The sequence below is a fragment of the Tamandua tetradactyla genome, chromosome 11, assembly GCF_023851605.1.
Source record: "Tamandua tetradactyla isolate mTamTet1 chromosome 11, mTamTet1.pri, whole genome shotgun sequence".
Classification (NCBI taxonomy): domain Eukaryota; kingdom Metazoa; phylum Chordata; class Mammalia; order Pilosa; family Myrmecophagidae; genus Tamandua; species Tamandua tetradactyla.
This window is the reverse complement of record NC_135337.1, coordinates 38,888,626-38,911,024: the sequence shown is the minus strand read 5'-3', so window position 1 is coordinate 38,911,024 and position 22,399 is coordinate 38,888,626. Positions and strand designations below refer to the sequence as shown.

Here is a 22,399-nt window from a genome sequence, read left to right as displayed (position 1 = left end):
CTATGGACTATAGTTAGTAATAACTTAATGCTCTTCTACCAATTGTAACAAAGGTATCACATCAAAGCTAACTGTCAATAAGAGGGTAGTGTAAGGGGCATGGGGTTTTCTTTTTGGAGCTATGAAAATGTTCTAAAATTGAGTGTGGCAATGAAAGCACAGCCCTGTGATTATACTGAGAACCACAGACTACACACTCTGGATGGAATGAATGGGGTTGTGAATAAAACTGTTTTTCAAAAGTGGCAATAAAAAAACTAGGTATCAAATATTACATAAAACTCATGGAGTTCTTTTTCACTCTGAGAAGAGGTACTGTTATTCCACAAATTACACAATATAATGATTTTAAAAAACCAAACCATATTCTACATTCTTAAGACAGAACACTTCTATCGGCCTAAAATTTAAGGAAACAAACTCATTTAAAACACAGAAAGATAAATTAAAACAACACTATTATTTAATTACATGGGAATAATAAGTGAAATAAACCACATCGTCTATTATGATTCACACTAATAATGGTAACTGAAATAATGTGAGATCTACACAGCAGTACTGTAATGAAGCATCACATATAGCAACAAATAGTACACCTAATTTAATAAATTACCAAGATAAAATGGCCATATTCATATTCCACATACCTAAAGTTTTCTATATCAAAGAGAATATATATATTACACAATAGTCTTTTTCCTCTTGCCTTATTAAAATACTAATAAATAACCATTCTTCTTACAGATTTTAATCATTTAAACTGAAATAGAAGTATCCTATTATACTGAAATAAAACAAAGTACCAAGAAATCATTTGCTTCACTATTTTCCACAGTTTTCTTGAACTCCCATTAGAAATCAACAGCATCCTATTGGCTACTTTCATAATTCCCTATGGAGTAAGAAACCTAAAGTTTTTTAGAAATTTCTATGGATAACAATAATTCATTATGGAATAGGAAACCTGAAATTATCTATACATTGCCAAGATCTATATAAGACCAGTCATATTATAAAATTAAATTGATGGTATGGTGGTTTGAAGCTGTATGTACCCCCCAAAACATGTTTTTAAATCTACTCCATTCCTGTGGGCCTGAACCCATTTTAAGTAGGGCCTTTGGATGAGGTTAGTTTTGTTAGTGTGTGACCCACCTCAGTCAGGATGGGTCTTAACCCTATCACTGGAGTCCTTGATAAATGGGATAAATGGAGAGAAAAAGCCAGGGAAGCAAGAAGCTGAAATCAGTGAAAATGAAACCAAGAAAAGAAGGGAGAGACTGGTAGAAGCTGCCATATGCCTTGCCATGTGACAGATGAACCAAAGATTGCTGGCAGGTAGTCTTCTGGAAGCAAGCATTGTCCTGACGATGCCTTAATTTGGACATTTTCCCACCCTGAAAGTCGTGAGTGGATAAATTCAATTGTTTAAGCTGAGCCATTTCATTTTATTTACCTAATTGGCCTACTGAAAAAAGGGTGGCTCCCTAAATGATATAGCACAAGGACCCTGAGAAAATCCCTTATTTGCTCACTAGCTCCTAAAACTCCATCACTACAGATTAGTTATTTTGTCTTAAGACCTTGTAAATTTATAATTACTAATTAATAATATGCATTGGAAGTAATTAATATATTAGCATAAATTACTTTATTAGCTCTTTTACTAACAGGATAATTTGATAAGAGGAGAATGTAAAAGAAATACGAAGATACAGACTGAAGAGGCCAAAGATAATAAAGATAAACTACACCTAGTTCTTAAATCTTGAGAAGGCCCAGACCTGAATATTTAGGTTAGAAATTTGACACATATAATAGAGAGTTACTTCCACTGAGGTCTATATATGCAGACCAAAACTTAAAGAAATAGCATAATATATTGAAGATAATAGAATCTAAATATTTGAGATGGTACGCAAAATATTTAGCATAATACTTACGGATCAAAAATGGTAATGATGGCAAATGATGATGGGAAAATTAGATTTAAAGTTGACTATATATACCAAAAAACAATAAAATGTTTGGCTTATTTTTAATTGCTTGACATAGTTCTTAAAGTTTACTTAATACATTAAAATCTTTAAAGTTAAACTTTATAGTAATTTTATCACACTTTGGTTAAAATTTCATATTAAACAAATCATGCCCTTCTAAGTAGTAAATAGAAGACAGCAAAAATACATAAGAATTAGAAAACAGATTTTAGATTTAGAAAGGAACTGGGCTCAAGTCTTGGTTTTACCACTTATGTATGTGATTTTAAGCAAGTCTTTTAATATCTCTAAGCCTAAATTTCTTCATCTATATAATGATAACATTAATATCTAGTCTAACCTTTAAGGAATATTGCAAAGCTCAAAGGGAAAAATATCTTTAAAATAATTAGAATATTCTGGTGAGATTTGTAATCCCACAATGTTATCAATAATATTTTATTCATGTCCACCAAAATTTTAGAAAAGTTTTTATAAGAAACTCAGTCTTCTTCATAAATTAGAGGACACAGTGAAGCACAGAATGTCTTACCCTAAAAATGTCTTTGAAAAATATAAGGACTTTTGAAGCAAATTAGTAATAAAAACAACACAAATGGGAAGCATGTAGCTAATTAGTTATACTTACTCAGCCAGGACAATTTATCTGGACCACAGTTTTTTTCATTTGTTAAATAATGGGGTAATGTGTGATGTTTCCTTCCATTTTTAATTATTATATTATCTAGCAAAATACACGTTCCTTGATTTTTTTTATCTGAAAATATTAGCAGCTGTAGCAAACTAGTCTCTGAGCTAAAACTTGAAGCTGGCATTTTTTAAATCTCTAGAATATGAGGATGACTCAGTGTTTTAAATTGTTGGTGGATTTCTTTGGCATAGGATAAGGGTTTCCTCCATATTAAATAAATCAGAAGTATTAGTCTGAGGGTTATTTTAAGTTCTAAATTTTTCTTTAGCTCAGGTGATAATTTGATAGACTGATAAAGTGGCAAAAATTAAACTGTTGAATAGGCTGAATTATGGATAGCAACAACAACAAATATTGATATTTTAATAGGTGAGAAATAAGCCCATAGTTAGATTATATTGCTCTAAACTTAATCTCAAGAAATAAGAATTGAATTACCAGTCTTCCCTTAAGACCCTTCTTTCCACGCACCCCAGGAATGCCCTGCAATACAGAAAAGTCAAACATAAATGTTTGTTGGATGAATGAATAAGTTACATACTTCAGACCTTTTTTTTCTTAAACATCAAGTAGTGAAGTATGTCAAGAAAAAAAATAAATTGTTCTATACACAGGTTTGACATTCAGGAAAACTTCAACATAATTCAACTGAAATTTTGGTTGCTTATCTGTGGTCCCTTTATTCTTCATAACAAAATCTGATTTTATTCAGATATCTACCTATCACCACTTTGGAAGCGGAGATCCTCTGGGTACAGTTATTTGTCGGGAGAAAGGCACAACAAAATTGGTACAACCAGGTAAACAAGATCTTACTTTCCATCCCAAAGGGACAATGCTCTTCACCCTCTCTCCCTCTTTCCCTCTGACTAGACATAAACAAAGAAACACTTAGCCCTTGCAACTGACAATCCTGCAATCCAATGGAAAACCAGCAATAGAGTAAAGCCAACATTGAGAAAACACAAGAAGTATCCTGGTAACAGTAAGCTTGAGATCATACCATGCTCAAATCCCACTTACCTTAATGATTTCTGGTCATGTACGAAGCAGTCATGCACTACTTAAGCACCCAGGTCTTGGGCCAGAATAACTGTATTTAAATCCTGCCTCTGCTCTTATTACCTGTATATAGTCTTAGACACATACTTTCTGTCTGTGTGCCTCATTTTTAAAAATCTGTAATGAGAATAATAATAGTACCTACCTCATTGAGTTTTATGAGCATTAAAGTAGTTAATTCACATAAAACACTTTGTATAGTGCCTTGCTTATACAACCACTCACTAAATCACTTGGTCATCATCATTATCATTATTAGAAATTTTCTGGTTTTTAAGCCAATTTGATTGAGGTTTTCTATTCCTTGCAGTCCAAAGAACCCTAACTAATATGACCACTTTGAGACTTCTAATCACTTATAAGTCTAAAAGACTCAGAAATATGTCAGAACCATGTAGCCTGAGATTGATAATACATATCAGATAATTTAGAAGGCATCACTGGTTGAAGTAATCCATTCACTTTCAAGTCAGCAGTGTTTGATAAATGCTCATCTGTTGTCTCAGATTATCAGAAAAGAGTTCATAGGTGAGTAATAGGACTCATCGCATTAGGATTTTTTTGCATCTTTACTTATCATTTTTTAAAACAACAGGATAATTATTTTCTCAAATTTTAGTAGCTTCAATAAATGTAGGCTGGAAGCAGAATTACATAAACTTTTTCTCATATAAATATGCACGTATACAATGTTTAGATCCACAAATATCTTTTTCTTTTTGTCTTCATAAGTGACTAACATTATATTATTTTTATGCTCTTTTGTATTTCAGTGTTTCACAACATAATAGTAACACCCAGTTAGCTACACTGTTCAGGGTTTCAAAGAGAATTCTGATGTAGCTAAATAACATGGTGCCTGTAATAGGGTTTAAGATACTTAAATCCAAGATGACTACAAGGACATATAACTTTAGTTTATTTGTCAAATCATTTACTAGACATAAGTTTAAATGAAAAGGTCATGAAAGAGTTGTATCATAAATATAGTAATTAACAATGTGAACTAGATATAATCCTTTGGGTCAATAGTAAACAGTTCAATTTTTTTATATTAATGCTCAACCCAGGGAAAATATTTACCTCATCTCACTAAAGAAGACTGGACTTTCTGATTATCAATACAGCATATTTAAATTCTGAATATTTCTTCTCAACAGGGGTATTCACAAGTACTTACAAAAAATATTATTTAATTCACTCACTGAAAACTACATATTTGAGGGGTGCGAGGGTAGTTCAGTAGTAGAATTCTCGCCTGCCATGTGGGAGACCTGGGATTGAATCCCGGCCCATGCACGTCTCAAAAACAAAACAAGAAAAGAAACCCACCAAAACAAACAAAACCAAACAATTTAACAAATGGTGCTGCAACAACAAAATACTCACATAGAAAAAGGATGAAATGTGACCCTGCCATACAGCATATAAAAAAAAAAACCTACATATTTGAAAAACTCATCCTATCAAGGAGTAATCTGGTTCATTTTCATTTGTAAAATTCAGTTTCCAAAACTGAAAAGTTTGACCTGAATGGCATTCTTATGATGGTAGAGTTCAAGGCTAAATTCTGAATATGATTCTTTGATTTTTGACTTTATGACAATATACTGACATTATTCAATTCTATTTTTCAATTAATTTTGACAGTATAAATGAAGAAATATAAATTCAACAGACTACGGCATTGAAAACAAGATATGATGAAGTCAGAAAGCTAGGAATGTATAAATTACCTTGATTAATATTTTTAAGTATGACAAACCCGTTTGTAAAAATTCTCTCTTTATTCTTAAGAACCAATATTTATGAACACTTATCTTTTTCAAACCTAAATTTAAAATATAATATCTAACCATATATATTTGTCTCACATTATTTCTTTATCACAAAATTCAGGAAAATTCAAATAAGTCCTTCTGGCAAGTGATTTTTCTTAACCTAGCTTGCTTCACTCAGTAAGATTACCTGCCTGCCCCCTACCGACATCTGCATTTAGGACCCTGTCGTACATTCATAAATACGTCAAATAGTATTTGAAGGAAATGGACTTACTCTTTCCCCTTCAGGTCCCAGCTGTCCCACTTCTCCAGGAGAGCCAATGAAACCCTTAAAGCAAGCACATAATCTTTCTATTATTGCATTTGAATTGTCATTCTGTAAGTAATTCCAAATAGAGGTAATTAAAAATTTACTCATGGTAATATAAAATTATAAAAATTTAAAGTGTACATAAGAACTTTAGTGTTCCTCTCACTTTAGTGTTCTTCTTTCAGAAGTTACAGATCAATCTTTTCATTAAAAATGCACTAGGAGTCATTTTTAATAAGATAGGGTTTAACAAATGAGTACGACTGCTGAATCACTATGATTATTTCTCTTAGTCTCCACTATCTTAGAGCAGCTAGAAGTTTTAGAATTGTAACTCATACAATTCTATGAGTACATACAATTCTATGTAACTCTGAAATCTGTTCTACAACTAATTGTGATGTGCCTTGAAATTTCTTGCTTTTTTGCATATATGTGACTTTTCACAAAAGAGAAAAAAAAGTCAGCTGTGATGATAAAAATATATATTTATTCCTTCTGACTTCCAGTATTCTGGAGCAGCTAGAAGGAAAAATCTGAGATGACAGAATGGTAGCCCTAGACAAACTCTGGGATCTGTTCTGTAACTACTTATTGAAGAGTACTTTGAAATTATTGCTTTTTTCTTCTTTCTTTGCTTTGTATATATGTTATAGCATACAATAAAAAAAGTTTTTAAAAATTAGGAAACGTAACTTAAGGTATGGTGGCTAATAAAAATCAACAAAACCAAATCCTTTCCTTGAGTAATTTCAGAGTGAGCAAGAAATACATGTATATAATTAATTCTGTAAGACAGAACAGAGGACTCAAAAGAAATGTAAAGAGAAGGAAGAGATTCATTCCAATGGGCAGGAGGTAAATGCAACCAAAGAAGTTTCAAAACAAGACTATCACTTGGGTTAGACCTTAGAAAGTAGGTAATAATCTTCATAAGTAGGGTTGATGAAATAACACTCCAAGCAGAGAATTAGAGTGTTATTCTAGACAGAAAAAAAAAACACACAGGAAAAAGGAGAGAGAGAGAGAGAGAGGGTATGTGAGAGAGAGGGAGAAAAGGAAGCAGAGGCAGGGGAGATGTGGGGCTCACAGAGTTCATAAACAGAGATAACATGAAGGTGACGTGGGTCTTAGGTCCTCAAAGTAGACTAGAGTTTTGAGGGAGAAAACAAAGAAAAATTATCACTGAATCAAATGGCATTTGAAATGGGGGTAGGAGAATAAAAAAGATTTTGATGGATATAGAGAAAAGCTAAGGTTAAAAAGAATCTGAAGGAAAGATACAGAGAGATGTTTCATAAGGTGTCTGATAATTCTAACAGAAATAAAATATCAGCAGTATCCACCAAAGAAAATACACAAGGTTGTACTCATTTTCAAAAACACAATTAACCTTGAGTTTGGTGTGCAATGAAATAAAAAGTAAATAATAATAATAACAATACTTTTACTTTTTGGATTGAAGGTTGTAGATCTAGTTAGTGACAATTCTGTGTTACAGGCAGAGCCATTAAGAGCTCAAAAGAGGCTCTACACACTTCCACTTTTGAGGTACCTAGCACATTATTACATAGAGAAATGCCAAAGGAAGATTAAAAAACTATGTTCTGTTTTAAATGTTTACCTTTAACAAAATATTCTCTTAGCAGCAAAAAACATAATCAGATAACTATGCCAGTCAAAAGACAATTTACCATAAGATCCACACAAATATTAAAGTCTACATTTGCAACTATTTGTGAATGTGACACCTGGAGAAACGGTCCTCCTGAGTACTGCCCCCTCTCCCTGCAAGCTTCTACAGTAAAATGTTCAAGGTAAAATAAAATACAATATACGGAGATGTCTTTATAACATATAAATTTCTATATGAATGATATTTAGTTGTTTATTATTTCACTGTAATCACTCAAAATTACTAATTACAGATATAAATCATTTAGAAAAAGGAATAGAGCTATTATTTAAAAAAAAGAAAACCCCCCAAAAATGTTCTTATTTAAACTGGTCATCAAAAGCAAAAAGTACAACTTTTTTGAGTTACAAACTAGATAACAATGTTTAATAGAGATTCAGGTAAAACTAACAACAAACAGTATTTGATATGGAAGAAATGGCGTAAAGAAAAACTTAGAGAAGTTACATGAATCACTGAAACAAGAAGAGAAAATGGTACGAGTATGCTGCACAGTGCCAAATGTATCTTGCACATGTGCCCAGAAGAATGACTAAAATTTTAATAATAATTATAGCACTGTGCTGTTTGCAATCATTATGTATCCCAGAAAAGCCATGTTCTTTAATCCTGGTATGGCGGGATCCTTTTTATTAAGTAGTTTCCGGAGATGTGACCTACCCAATTGTCGGTGGACCTTTTGATTAGATGGTTTCCATGGAGATGTGTCTCCGCCCATTCAAGACGGGTCTTTACTAACTGGAGTCCTTTAAGAGGGAACCATTTTTAAAAAGGTTCAGAGCCAACACAGACAGGGACGTCTGAACATGCAGAAAGAAAACGACCCCAGGGAAGCTGTTTGAAACCAGAAACAAAGGACCAGCAGACACAAGCCTTTCCAGAGCAGCCTTTCTTTCTATGAATGTCTTAGTTTTGGACATTTTTATGGTCTTTGAGCTATAAACTTGTATCTTAATAAATTCCCTTAATGCCAATTCATTTCTGACATATTGCATTTCCGGCAGCATTAACAAACTCAAGTACCTATGCAGTAAGTACATGTCATATGCTGGGCACTGTACATGAAATTCAACTTCATTTAAATCTTACATCTATCTGAGAAGTTTCATTATTTCAGAAAAATGAAAAGAGGGGTTGAATGACCCCTCTAAGTCATAAAACTAGTAAAAAAAAAAAGTCAAAAAAAGCAGATTTAATATAAAAGCCCATGCTCCTGATCATTAATCGTCTCTCCTTCCCAAATCCAAGTCAACATGTGCTTTCAGTTGCTAATAAAAATACATTAATTTTTCCCATAATATTTTTACTTAATAGAAGGTCAGAGACATGATAGTACAGTGGAAAGAGTACCGAGTTAAACATAAGAAGACCTTGGTTCTACTTCTAGCCAGCTAAGACTGGCAAATGGCTTGTTTCTTAGCTTGTTATTTTCTCATCTATAAAAAGAGGATGATATACTTGTTCTCCTACTTCACAAGACTGATGGTAAAATAAAAGAAGACATATATGCAAGTATTTGAAAATGTTTCAGAATCCTAGACATAGAAGGCATTATTTTAGCACACAGTGTTTAAATACTATATGCTTTACTTGTTTCTAAAAATTATTTCAGAAGTGTTTTCTGGAAAATAACTGACTATTTAAAAAAGAGAATTTTAAAAGCAAAAATTTTAGTTTACTTTTACTCATTTTTCCTAGAACCAGCTTTGATTTTTATTTGTAGCACACTACATAACACAAATATGTTATGTAAAAACATATTTCTTTTACTCTTTTAATGGTGAAAAATAGCTAACAATCCCTTTAGTGGTTTTGAATGCAATAAAGAGTTCTTGACATAAGCTTATTTTCTTCTTTGCAGATATTTATGTATGCCTCATAATTTTCATATCATAAAATTATCTCAATGAACTAATGAATTTCTTTGCTGCTTCATATTTTTTAAATCATGATTTTTCTGGGTCTGCATATGTTCACATTAAATAATACTACAAATGTTCACAGAGCATCTTCTGTCATGCCAGACTTTATGCTAGAAGTTAGAAATTAATCAAAAAGAATGAATGATGTGAAACCTACCACAGTAAGATTGCTTTCTGTAAGTATAAAAGTGAAATTAACATAAACAAGTGTCTGCTGCTTTTTAGGACAAATTTTCATTAAAATTCAAAGCCCCTAAGAGTGAAACTGATAAGCATTTTCTATATTTTATTCTATTTCATGCATACATGCTAAATAAAATGATAAAACTTACTTACTCTTACACCTTTAGAACCTGGATTACCTTCTGGTCCAGCTAAACCCTAGTTTGAACAAAGGATATCACCATAATATTATACTACTTCTAACAGGGTATTAATAAATAGACTAATAAGAAGAGTATATAAAGAAGTAATAATTTCACAACTACAAAAATCAATACTCCATATACGTGATAAAGAACACAAAAGTTTAAGGAATTTTAAATTTCAGACTTGAAAGAGGCATTGAATATACTCCATATGCAAATAGATTTTAGATATCTATATAATGTAGTCAACAAAAATTTGTCATATAAAAAACATTTTTTCATTAATTTCTCATTAGAAAACTATCTGTATTCATTTCTAATTAATTTATTCTAAAACACATTTCCTTGACTTTCCATAAATTAAGCAAGTAACATTTTTAACTTCAGATGAATGTCCATATGTTTAAGTAATTATATTTTGTATTGTTCATATAACATGTACAACCACTTGATGGTAAGATTCTAATATCCAATACCTCCATATATTTTTCTTTTTTTTTTTCTTTTTAACATGGGCAGGCACCGGGAATTGAACCCAGGTCCTCTGGCATGGCAGGCAAGCATTCTTGCCTGCTGAGCCACCATGGTCCGCCCTCCATATATTTTTAAGGGCCTAAAAACTAGAATTTTTTAACGATAGATTATTTTTTGAGTTTTTATTTCTTTCATTCTTGAGAGTAAAACAACATCATAAACATAGTTTTCTAATATGCTAAAGGAATAATTTATTTCAGAAATACTTCATCAATTCATGAAAACCAAAGAAAGCAAAATTGGCTCTATTAGATGACATGATGTAGTAAGAGAAAGTAAGGAAGTCTTGAATTCAGTTCAGATAAAAGTATTTAGTAGTGAGATAGGTAGAAATCTCAACTGTTTCCCAAGTCTTTATAACTGTGTTATTTTAAAAATAATGGTTATTATAGAGGGTCTTAACTCTTACTATTAGTACATTTTAGCCAGTGGTAGTTTTGTAAAATTAACAGCAGGGCTGTTTTAAGATCTTAGTAAACCCTAGGAGCCACTTAATTTCAATGGCTCCATTGTATATTATACAAACACAATTAAAAATTCCAGTTCCATTTTTAGCAAACATTTTTGCAGTTATATTTTTTAAAGGTTTTTATAATTTGATTTTGAAATGATTTAGCTATGTATATTCACTACTTAATAAAATAAACCAATGTGCTATTTAAACATTAACTCAAAATCAGAATATAAATGAAGAGAGACATAAAACTAGAAGTACAAATACAGTTACTGCACCTGCCTGCCAGGGTAACCAGGTGAACCAATATTACCAGCAAATCCTGGAATTCCCTGAAATGAAAAATAATATAAATAATACAATAAACAATACAACAAAGTCAAAGGAAGTCCAGGGAAAATACATTTGGTACATTTATAAAACTCAAGTCTGGAGAGAATTTTCTCCTTGTACAAATATTGAAGCCTGTACATTGCTTACTGACCTGATTGATATCAATTGTTTAAAGTGAAAATGGGCCAAAATTGCTAAATAAAAGTAAGTTAAAACTGTTCAGATTAGGGCCCTAGATGAGACATCGATCACTAATAACAATAAATCTAAGATAGAAAAGTTCAGTGCAATATAACTAAAGAACACATTTATTCTAGAAGAATCAGTTTGTTTCTTAATAATAGATTCCTTTTGGATTGAATTCCTTTTCGCATGTCTAAGTACCCTGCAACAATTCTTAATAATCTGAACATGAGCCCCAAAGGACTAGAGCAGTAGTGAAACTTCCAAACCAACCTCTTATTCCTTGCTAAAACAAATATATTTTTACAAATTTTTATAAAGTAAATGATATTAAGGGATAAACACCTTTATTGTGACATGATTCTATCTGAAAATTCACACAGTAACTTTGGATGGTAAGCGCATCTAGAATTGAAAATTCTATATTCTTGATTTAAAACCAGTTTTGGTCAAAGAACACTGACAAAAACGCATAAGAAAGGAAACTTGCTACAGAGCTGGTGGAAGAGTGAGATTATTATATCTCCTTTTTTAAAATTTGCTTTCACTCATACATCATTAATTCATTCAATAATTCATCAGTTTATTCAGAGATTAGGTTTATTAAATAATTCTTAAACCAAAGAAATGCCAGAAGAATGTGTTGCGCTGCCTTTATTTAACCTCAAAAGGTGATAGCAATGTTAAAGTTTTTTAGATACTTTATTTATTATATAAAATTCATTTCCTGCATCTTGTTTGCAAAAGGAAGAAAAAGAAACGAGGACTTTGGCCCTCTGTTCTGAAGTAGCTAGAAGAGGGCAACCTCTAAAGTAGTTTAAGTGTAGAGACATCATAACTTCCAAAAACTTTGAAAATCTAGAGAAAGGACAAGGAAAAGGCAAATCGAGGATCAGAGTTTAAAGATTCTGCCCTCCATGAGAAATGTAAGCCCTCTCATGTCTCTCTCTCCGCTATTCTCAGAATCCATCTCTCACATTTGCTCTATCTTATTTCTCTCTCTCTTCCTGCCTCCCCGCCATCCAACAATTACCATTTAATGAGCATTTTGTGCCAAACACCATGTCAAGCATTTTTTTTTTTTTTTTAAAGGAAAGACAGAGAGAAGGAAGGAAGGATAAAAGGAAGGAAGGGAGGAAGAAAGGGAAACATCTTTTAAACATTTTCTTGTTTTATTGTATTTTGTTTCTCCGTTTTTGTTACATGGGCTGGGGCCGGGAATCGAACCGAGGTCCTCCGGCATAGCAGGCAAGCACTTTGCCCGCTGAGCCACCGCGGCCCGCCCCATGTCAAGCATTTTAAATCTCTTTTTATCTATGAAACAGGTATCATTTCCTCCCATTCTACATTTGGAGAAACTAAGACACAAAATGGTTATGAAATGTGCTCAAGGTGCCACAGCAGGTAGCAGAATCTAACCCGGATATGAATCTAGACAATCTGACAACAAAGTTATGTCTCATATATATGAGACAATTTAACAGTATGTGAATAAACAGTGGGTGTCCTTCTGAGAATTCAAAGGATAGAGAAACTCTTATCTATATGTGGGAGATTATAATCTAGGAATTTCAGAAACAATAATTATGTACTAAATATTAGCATATTAATATCTAACATTTTATTCCCATAATAACATTTATTGAGCACTTATGTCCCAGGCATTACATCAAATATTTTATATGTATCATCTTACTTACTCCACTCAACACCCTATAAATTACATATCATTATTCCCATTTTGCAGATGAGAAAAATGAGCATAAAGCAGTTAGGCTATACAGATCAATCAGCTAGTAAAATGGAAGACAGGAGTTAAATCAACATAGCTAACTCCATAGACCATTCAAGGCTGATTCCCAATACAACTCTAGTGAAAGCTTCTAATTATGAAAATATCTCCAGTCTATTTAAACCTGTCTTCTTCATGCCAACCAATAGTGGTTTGATGCCCCAGAAAACCATGTTCTTAAATTTAATCCATTCCTGTGGATGCAAATTCATTTTAAGTAGACGCTTTTGATGAGATTACTTCAGTTAAGACATGTCCCACTTCAATTAGGATAGGTCTTAATCTTAGTACTGGAGCAGTGTGAAATTCAGACAGAAAGAGAGGAAGCCACAGGAGAAAAGAAGCTGAACACAGAAGATGAATGAACACAATGAACAGACACCTCCATGAGTCTTGCCATGTGACAAGCTAAGGACCCCAGGATCACCAGCACCAACCTAAGAATTTCACAATCCTCTTGAGGAAAGCACTGCCCTGATGGCATCTTGATTTGGATTGTTCTTTAGCCTCAAAACAACAAGCTAATAAATTTCCATTGTTTAAGTCAACTCATTCCATGATATTCTCTGGTGATGACCAGGAAGCCAAAACACCATCTGTGTTAGTCAGGTTCAGTCAAACAGAACCAACAGGAGAGATCTGTAAATATGAGATGTATAAAGGTGTCTCATATAACCAAGAGAATGGAAGACTCCAAAATCTGTAGGGCAGGCTGTGAAGCTGGCAGCTCTGATGAGGTGTCTGGATGAACTTCACAGGAGAATCTCGCTGGCTGAAGAAGCAGTAAAAGAGTTTCTCTTCATTCTCAAAAGCATTCAACTGATTGAATTATCTCATTGTGGGAGACACACCTCAGTTGATTGCAGATGTAACCAGCCACAGATGCAATCAACTAAGTGATGACTTAATATACAAGCCTTCTGGTTTATCAACCAGCCATGAAATATCCTTGCATTTAACATACAAGCCTTCTGGTTTATCAACCAGCCATGAAATATCCTTGCAGCAATGGTCAGGCCAGTGCTTGCCTAACCAGACAACAGGGCATAATCACTTGGCCAAGTTGACACCAGAACCTAACCATCACACCATTCTATACAAAAATACAGAGGTTTATATTCAGACATTCATATACCTTATATTTGGGTATGACAATTGAAAGGAGTGAAACAAATTTAAGACAGGACACCATCCACCTAGCTAATGTCAATCAATATTCCTTTACAATTCATTTCCTAGCCAAATTGGGATAATTAACCACAATAAAAAGCAAATCTGTTGAAAGGACATAAGTGAAATATGATTTTGAATATACTGTCATAGAAGGTGTTAAAGCAACATGTAGAGATCTAACATATTTCAGATGCACAGAGAAAGACACAAAAGAATTTCACTTGATGTCTAAATTCTGCTATACTGGAATAGGAGTAAACAAATAAGCTTTCATCACAGGCTTTATATGGCTAAGTAAATCTGAGCAACCACAACCTAAAATCACTGTGACAGCCACAGAAACTCAAAAGAAATCCTATACAAACACTAAGATTTAATTCACTGTGCACTTAAAAATGGTTAAAAAAAAAAAAAGCTGACACATTCAACTCTGTAGACTGGATGGGGAAGCAGAGGCATAAAGTTATATCACTGGCCTTTTGAGAAATTAGGAATAGGAAGCTTGTTCAAATCCCATTCCTAACTCTAAGCATTAGAGAACAATGCTCTGAATCAGTCAGACTTCACTCTGAATCCCAACGCTGTTAGTAAGACAATGTGTAGGAAGATATTTAAAAGTGGCGGCAATTGCAATAACGTGTAAATTGTTGATCATTAAGTTAGTTAACATATATAAAATATTCAATAAATTACTAGTAGCTGCAGTTACTCCAGTAGTTTGACAAATAACAAGATGTTTTAGTAAATGACAGCTATTAGTAGATGCTGCACCAATGATAAAATTTCATTTCCAAATGTTTGTTGATAAATTTATAGATATTTTCAAATTTTCTTGAAATAGATGTCTTCTAACAAATCTATGCTTCTCTCAAACTCCACAATGTTTTCACAGTTAAAATGTAAAATAATTTTGGTTGTACCCCAAAGTTATTACAAATTTTGCCTCTCTTTTTCTGGAGACACAGAAACAGAGAGTAAGAACTGACTTCAAAATATTTTCCAACCCTTAAAACTAATTTTAGACTTTTCTAAAAACTATACTATGCTCAGAACAATAACATATATGCTAATAGAACTAGGTTACACAGCATTTGTGAGAGAGCTGGTCAGTACTGACACTCAACTTTTCAGTTACATGTAAAGTGTCAGGTTTTATTCACTAGAATCCCCACATTTGTGCCAAAGCAGTGTTCTAGGGATCTTCTCCCCAAAAACTAATTCCTTCCAATCTTCTAATCTTCTCATAAACGTCCAAATGCTTTTCAGCACTTGGTTGATCTTCAGGAAACCAAGACTGCACTTGTTACAGATACATATGTTGCTTTGCTTGCCATACGTGATAATCAGACATTTTGAAAACCTGTGCCCAGGAACTGAACAGAGTGTACTATCCCAGTTAACATGAATGCAAAAGCAAACTGGCTTTGTTTCTTCTTTTATATCTTTCCCTCAGGGAGCATGCATCACATTTTCTTCTAAAAGCTCCCTTTAGGGCTTCCTGAGGTTCTATGCTGAACCTTTAATAATGATATGATGGTTAATTTCATGTATCATCTTGGTCAAGCAAGCACTGACCTAATTGTTACTGTTAGAGTATTTCATGGATTTAAACCATAGTCAGTTGATTGCATCTAAGGCTGATTACATCTACAATCTCCTTTGTTGATTGTAGATGTATTCTCTACAAAGAAGATTGTCTATGCCAATGAGATAAGTCTCATCTAATCAGCTGAAGGCCTTAAAGGGAGAACGGATGATTTCAAGGGTCAGAAAGAATTTCTACTCCAGACAGTCAGCTTCTCCTGAAGGAATTCCTCATCACTCTGATCAGAGTTCCTAACTTGTGGTTTCTCCTGGGGAATTCAATGTCATCTCCATCAACTTATAACTTGTGGCCTTCCCTAAAGAATTTGGACTTGCCAATGTCCATGGCAACATGAGCCAATTCCTATAATAAATAAACCTCTTAATACTTATCTCTCTCCCCTACACACTCTCTATGTAGACCCTTCTCACTGCTTTAACTGCTTTATTCACACTGGCTTTATACACACTATATTGAATGCAAAAGATACAACTTTTTTCTTATGACATAATGACATTATGCTCTGAGTGAGAGAGAAACAATAAGATGATCAAAGACTAAATAGTACTCAAAGTATCTTGACTAGAAAATATGTGTGTTTGTGTTTAATAGACAACATACATACTTTTCTAATTTGTAATGTTAATAAAATTTACTTGCATTTCCTAATGCAAGGATCAGGGAAATAATAGATATGTATAAGCTTCAGTGAACCAGTAAGGCCCTTGAAATTGGATAAAAAAAATTAGATATATGTGTAGGCATCTATATGTATATTTCCTGGGTTCATAATATTTATGATACGCAAAGAGGTCTATGGATCACAGACGTTTAAGAACTGCTGGTCTGAAAAGGGAGAGATGTTTATTTGGTGCAATATTTATATTTCAGATAGTGTCTTTACCTAATTTTACTTGTATGGTCAGTTTAGTTGTACACAGTAAGTACATGGTTTCTTGAATAGGGTGTGAGATCTTGTTGGTTTGTACAGGTTAGTATTATGCTCTAATATATTACAAAGTAATTTGAGCAGTGATTAAGAAGTATTTGCAAAATCCCCTTAGGGGACTGGGGAGAAAGGAGGAAATATTTAACCTTCCCATTTGAGGAATTCCTGATATTCTTGCAAGAGGTGAAGACAACAAAATCAATAGGCCAAGCCCTCGATCTTGGGGTTTGCCCCTATGAAACTTATTCCTGCAAAGGACAGGCTAAGCCTGCATAAAATTAGGCCTAAGAATCACCCCCAGGGAATCTTGTTCGTTGCTTAGATGCGGACTCTCCCTCTCTAAGCCATCTTGGCAGTTGAACTCACTGCTCTCCACCTTACATGGGACATGACTCCCAGGGTTGTAAATCTCCTTGGCAACATGGGACAGAAATCCTGGGATGAGCCGGGATCCAGCATCAAGAGATTGAGAAAGGTTTCTTGACCAAAAGAGAGAAGAGAGAAATGAGACAAAATAAAGTTTAAGGGACTGAGAGATTTCAGAGTTGAGAGATTATCCTGAAGATTATTCTTATGCATTATATAAATATCTCTTTTTAGTTTATGGTGTATTGGAAGTGGCTGGAGGGAAGTACCAGTAGCCTTGATTCTTGAAGATGACTGATGTATAACAATACAGCTTTTACAATGTGACTTTGTGATTATGAAAACTTTGTGTTGTCTGATGCTCCTTTTATCCAGGGTATGGACAGATGAGTGAAAAAGTAAGGACAAAAAAATAAATAAATAATGGGGGGATGGATAAAAGGTGAAAATTGGGTAACTTGAAATACTGGTGGTCAATGAGAGGGAGGGGTAAGGAATATAGGATGTATAAGTTTTTCTTCTTTCTTTTTATTTCTTTTTCTAGAGTAATGCAAATGTTCTAAAAATGATCTTGGCGATAAATACACAACTATGTGATGATATTGTGGGCCACTGATTGTATAATATAATTGGACTGTACGTGTGTGAAGATTTGTCAATAAAAATATTTTTTTAAAAAGAACCGTTGGTCTGGAACATGATTAGCAAATAGTAAAGGTTAGTATGGGCTTAGAAAAAAATTACTACTGATAATCAATTAAAAGGTTGTCGTGCACTAAAACAGAGTAAAATCATTGAGGAGAAAAACTGAAATACGCAGTAGGGAAAAATAATCTCTCAAAGGAGTTTCCTACTGTGTATCTTTTTCACTGGAAAAAATGTCTTATAAAGGAAGCACCTGAAATACTTACTTGTTCACCTCGGAGCCCTGGAAGTCCCAGATGTCCTTTGAGACCCTTCAAGGGAAAAGGTAAAAACATACTATAATAAGTAAACTCATATAAGCCAAACAAGTAAACATAGGTTTTTGTTTGTTTGTTTTTGCATGGGCAGGCTCTAGGAATCAAAGCCAGGTCTCTGGAATAGCAGGCAAGAATTCTAAAAATAGGTTTTGAGTTACCTTTTACCTCTAACTTTTTTTTCCTCATCAGTACAAGTTTAATTCTTCCTAATTTATTTCATATTGCATTCAATCTTATTGATTCAATAATAAATTTTTATTAAATAATTATTGTTACTAATTCTTAAATTGAGTGCTTTAGTTGATTTGTTATCAACTAAAATGGCATGGTATTGAATAGAGATAAATAAAACGTCTTTTATAAAAGGTTCACATGCAGCAATGATCTTCTAAGTTTGCTATAGCTTTTTAAAAGTTGGTTTTAGCTCAACTATGTTGGGACAAAATATCCTCAGACATAATCTGTTTGTAATTATTGAGTTACTGGACCATCTCCAGGCAGTTTCTCTAATCCACATCATTGTAATAATATTCCATGATAAGTAATACAAATAAAAGAGGCTACGCACAAGTTCTTGAAAAGAGGTTCTATAAACCCCCCTAGGAAATTAGAAATAAAAATATTTCCAAATAATATGATGAAAATCAAATCTTAATTTCTATCATTACATCCAAAATTGTAAAAGAAAGAGTATCTTTTTTCCTCTAGAAAGATTTTCTTCTAGGGACAAAATGAAGGATACTAAAATAAGGTACAGGAAGAAAGAAATAAAGGAAGATTTGGAGTTTATTCAACAATCAACAATCTAATCAACCTACTGTTCACTAAAAGGTTTTGGAGCACATAAAAGAGAGTTAAGTACCTTTACTTAAGAAGCTGAGTGAATTTTAAGCAAAATAAAACCAAAATATCTAATAATTTACAAATATCAAAAAGTTCAAATTAATATGCTACAAAGTGAAGACAAGCTTTTATGGCTTTAGAATATAGAGTAATGGAGTGAAAAGAGTCATTTGGGATTAATCTCAGAGAGGTTATCAGAAAAGGTAAATTCAGATTTATGGATTAGAGAAGGGAATGTTTGGTAAGGCAATGGGCAAATAAGACTTGACTATTTAAGAAATAAGACAATGATTTCACCAGCTTTTGAGCTTTTCAACTGAAACTTGTTATAAATAGTAAGATGTTTCAGTTGAAAAGTCTCACTGGGAACCAAAGAGAAGAGTGGAAAAGAACAAATTTGTAGACAATTTTTTTTGAGTTATCTGTACTATAAATTAGTAATATGCTCCCTTAAGAGAAAACAAGAGGGAACAAGAAAAGGCATCAGGGAATCTGGTTCCTTTGTAACCAGGCTAATTAGAAAGCTATCTGAGAAATAGCCATGAGAAGGGAAAGAAAGAGGGGGAAAAAGGAAAGAAAGAAAGAAACCAATGGATATCATTGAGCTACTATGTGCCAGGCCCTGTGCCAGCCACTTCCAAATATATTAGCTCAGTTATTTTTTATGACAATATTATGAAGTAGGTGTTATTCCCATTTTTAGATGAGAAAACTGAGCTACAAGAAAAAAATGACGAGTACAATCATGTAGGTGGTACGACAGAATCATATTGATTTGAGATATATTTATCAAGGAATTGAGTAAACTGCCCTTCTGTTTACTTTATATTCCTATAATAATCTCCTTATATTCAAATATAGCCTATCCTCACTCTCATCAAATAGTCATTTGAAAATGAATATTTTCAAGTTCATTCATTACAGATCACCAAGAAAAATCAACAAGAGGAACTATATTTCATAAATCATGGGATTATCAAAAGTTACACATTAACCAATAATGTCTAATATATCCAGTGTTTTAACTCAATTTTACTCTACATTTTTAAAGTTTTCTTTAGATCAGGGTAACTACAAAATATGAGACATATTCTGCTCAGTTGTCCATATGTTATACAAGATTCCATAAATAAAAATATCCACAAAGCTAAGGTTTTTTTCATGTTTTTTATTAATAGGGGAATAAAAAAACATCCCCAGAAGTAAGACAGTGGTAGTGGTTCCTTGAGATGAAGTAGTAGCTCTAGGAGGTAGGAACCGGAAGTTTCCTGGAAGAGCATCAAAAAGATTTTGAATGAAGAGCCACAAACACACAGGTTAAAGAGAATTCCCACCAAGAGCCTATTTTCTTTTCCTTAAAAAACAGTTTGATTATTCCTTATTTACTTTTACATCTTTGAATACCTAAGCTTGGCTACATGCTTCCCTTTAGCGACCAGCACTTGTTTTTCTGACCAGGGTTTCCTTCTGCCCTAGCCTATCATGAAACAGATACATCTTCTTTAACTTACTTTCCATGAAGCACTTTATAATGGTGGACTAGACATGTCAATCATCATCTCTCCTCTTTAAGTAAGTCTTCTTCATCCAGAGACCCTGATAAGGAGGCAGCACCAAGCAGCCACGGTCTTTACTTCACAAACTCATTCTTACCCTATCTCAGCCACAGGAGGTGACACTTGATCTAAAGAGGACAATACAAAGTCTGGATACTACCTTAAGTCATATGGAATGAAGAGTTTTGCCTAAATAAAAACATGCTGAGTCAACCAAATTCTCTTTTCTTTTCTGAATTTCAACTGCTAAAAAAATAACAGAAAAATTCAGATAGCAATGGGGGCTGAAGCTGGAAAGATTCACAAAGACAGGTTAAGAGGAAGAGTAAGGACATAAAGATGCTACAAGAAAGCCAAATGACAAGCAAGAATTAAGAGTAAGCAGAAACTGTTGTAAGAAAAAAGCTGTTTTTCAGAGGAAAAGCAAGACTACATAAAAAGAGAGATGCAAAGAAATAGATGAGTGCCACTACTAGTGGAAAAGTACAGTGAGATCCACAAACTCATGCTGCTAGGATACTTTACAGCTGCTTTGAATCTAATGTCTGTCTCCATGAGGAGAAGCTGTATTACAGTACTTACTCTTAAATTCCATGAGGTCCCTGTTTCCCTTATTGCCGTAGAGGGAATTTGAACAACTCTCTCTTTTCTTTAAGAAAGCCTGAGTCTCCATCCTTTGCAATCAAAAGAGCCTAAGTAAAACAAAATGCTTTTTTGCTTTTTTTGTTGTTGTTGTCACTAATAATGAAGACCAGACCAAGAAAACTGAGTCCTAGCTCTAGTTTTACCACTAACTAGCTATATCATGACCCTCAATGCCTTCACTTATAAAATGATGCCATTGAATTAAATTATTGCCAAATCATCTTGTATTTCTAGCATTCTATGATTACTTGAATCTGTAATTAATAGTTTCTCTTCACCACTTCTTTTTTCTTCATTTAGCTTTGAGTGAAATACAAAGGCATATATAAGTTAATTCAAGCTTGGAGCACAGGAAGAATTCAAAGATCTATGTACACAGAAAAAAAAAAACAGATTTGGATCCTCAAGGACATTTCCTCATATCACCTGAAACAAAGCTGGGGGCTCTGGGATAAGCAGAATGGAAGAGAGGGTAGGGTAGGGAAGTAGAGTTAGAAATGGTATATAGGACCCTTAATGAGCTTAAATTTCTTGTCCATTTTGTTCATTGAGGTATCCCCAGTACCTAGTACAGTGTCTGGTAAGTGGTAGGTGCTCATTAAGTATCTGTTAAGTGAATGAATTGATGGAGAGACTTAGATGGATTTTAGAGTTACCTGGGAAGAAAATAAATTTTGATTCTAACAATTTAACATGTTATCTCAATTTGCTTAAATAAGATTCAAATAAAAAGTGATAAGAGAAAGAAAACTGGTTTGCTATTTTTTATTGTGATATTATTTGTATAATGTACAGGTATTAGCACAATTACTGTACACTGGCCTGTTTCTTTTTTACCCTAAATTTGTGACTATATGCCCCATTTATTCTCTACTTAAGCCCTAGTCTGCAAAATTTTAAAGCAAAGGGGATAAGTTCCTGGGAAAACTTCTTACACTGAAGCTTCAACATAGTTCAACTTAAGGACCTGATATTCTATTTTTAAAAAATTACTTTACATAATAATCACTTCTTTTCTTTTTTGTGAAAAATAACATATATACTTATTGAACAATAAATTTCAAAGCACAGCACAACAATTAGCTGTAGAACAGATTTCAGAGTTTGGATGGGCTACAATTCCACAGTTTTAGGTTTTTATTCCTAGCTGCTCTAAGATACTGGAGACTAAAGGAAATATCAAAACAATGA

At 33.3% G+C, this 22,399-nt stretch overlaps 1 protein-coding gene across 1 annotated transcript in view; it reads right to left on the bottom strand.

Moving 5' to 3' along the window:
- Positions 1–22,399, bottom strand: part of COL24A1 (collagen type XXIV alpha 1 chain) — a 427,584-nt gene that overhangs the window by 341,576 nt on the left and 63,609 nt on the right. Inside the window, exons 9-13 of the mRNA XM_077119355.1 lie at positions 18,114–18,158; positions 11,100–11,153; positions 9,802–9,846; positions 5,812–5,865; positions 3,133–3,177 (exon numbers count right to left, since the gene is read on the bottom strand). Coding sequence (XP_076975470.1) covers positions 3,133–3,177; positions 5,812–5,865; positions 9,802–9,846; positions 11,100–11,153; positions 18,114–18,158 — 243 coding nt within the window. The remainder of the gene's footprint in view (positions 1–3,132; positions 3,178–5,811; positions 5,866–9,801; positions 9,847–11,099; positions 11,154–18,113; positions 18,159–22,399) is intronic.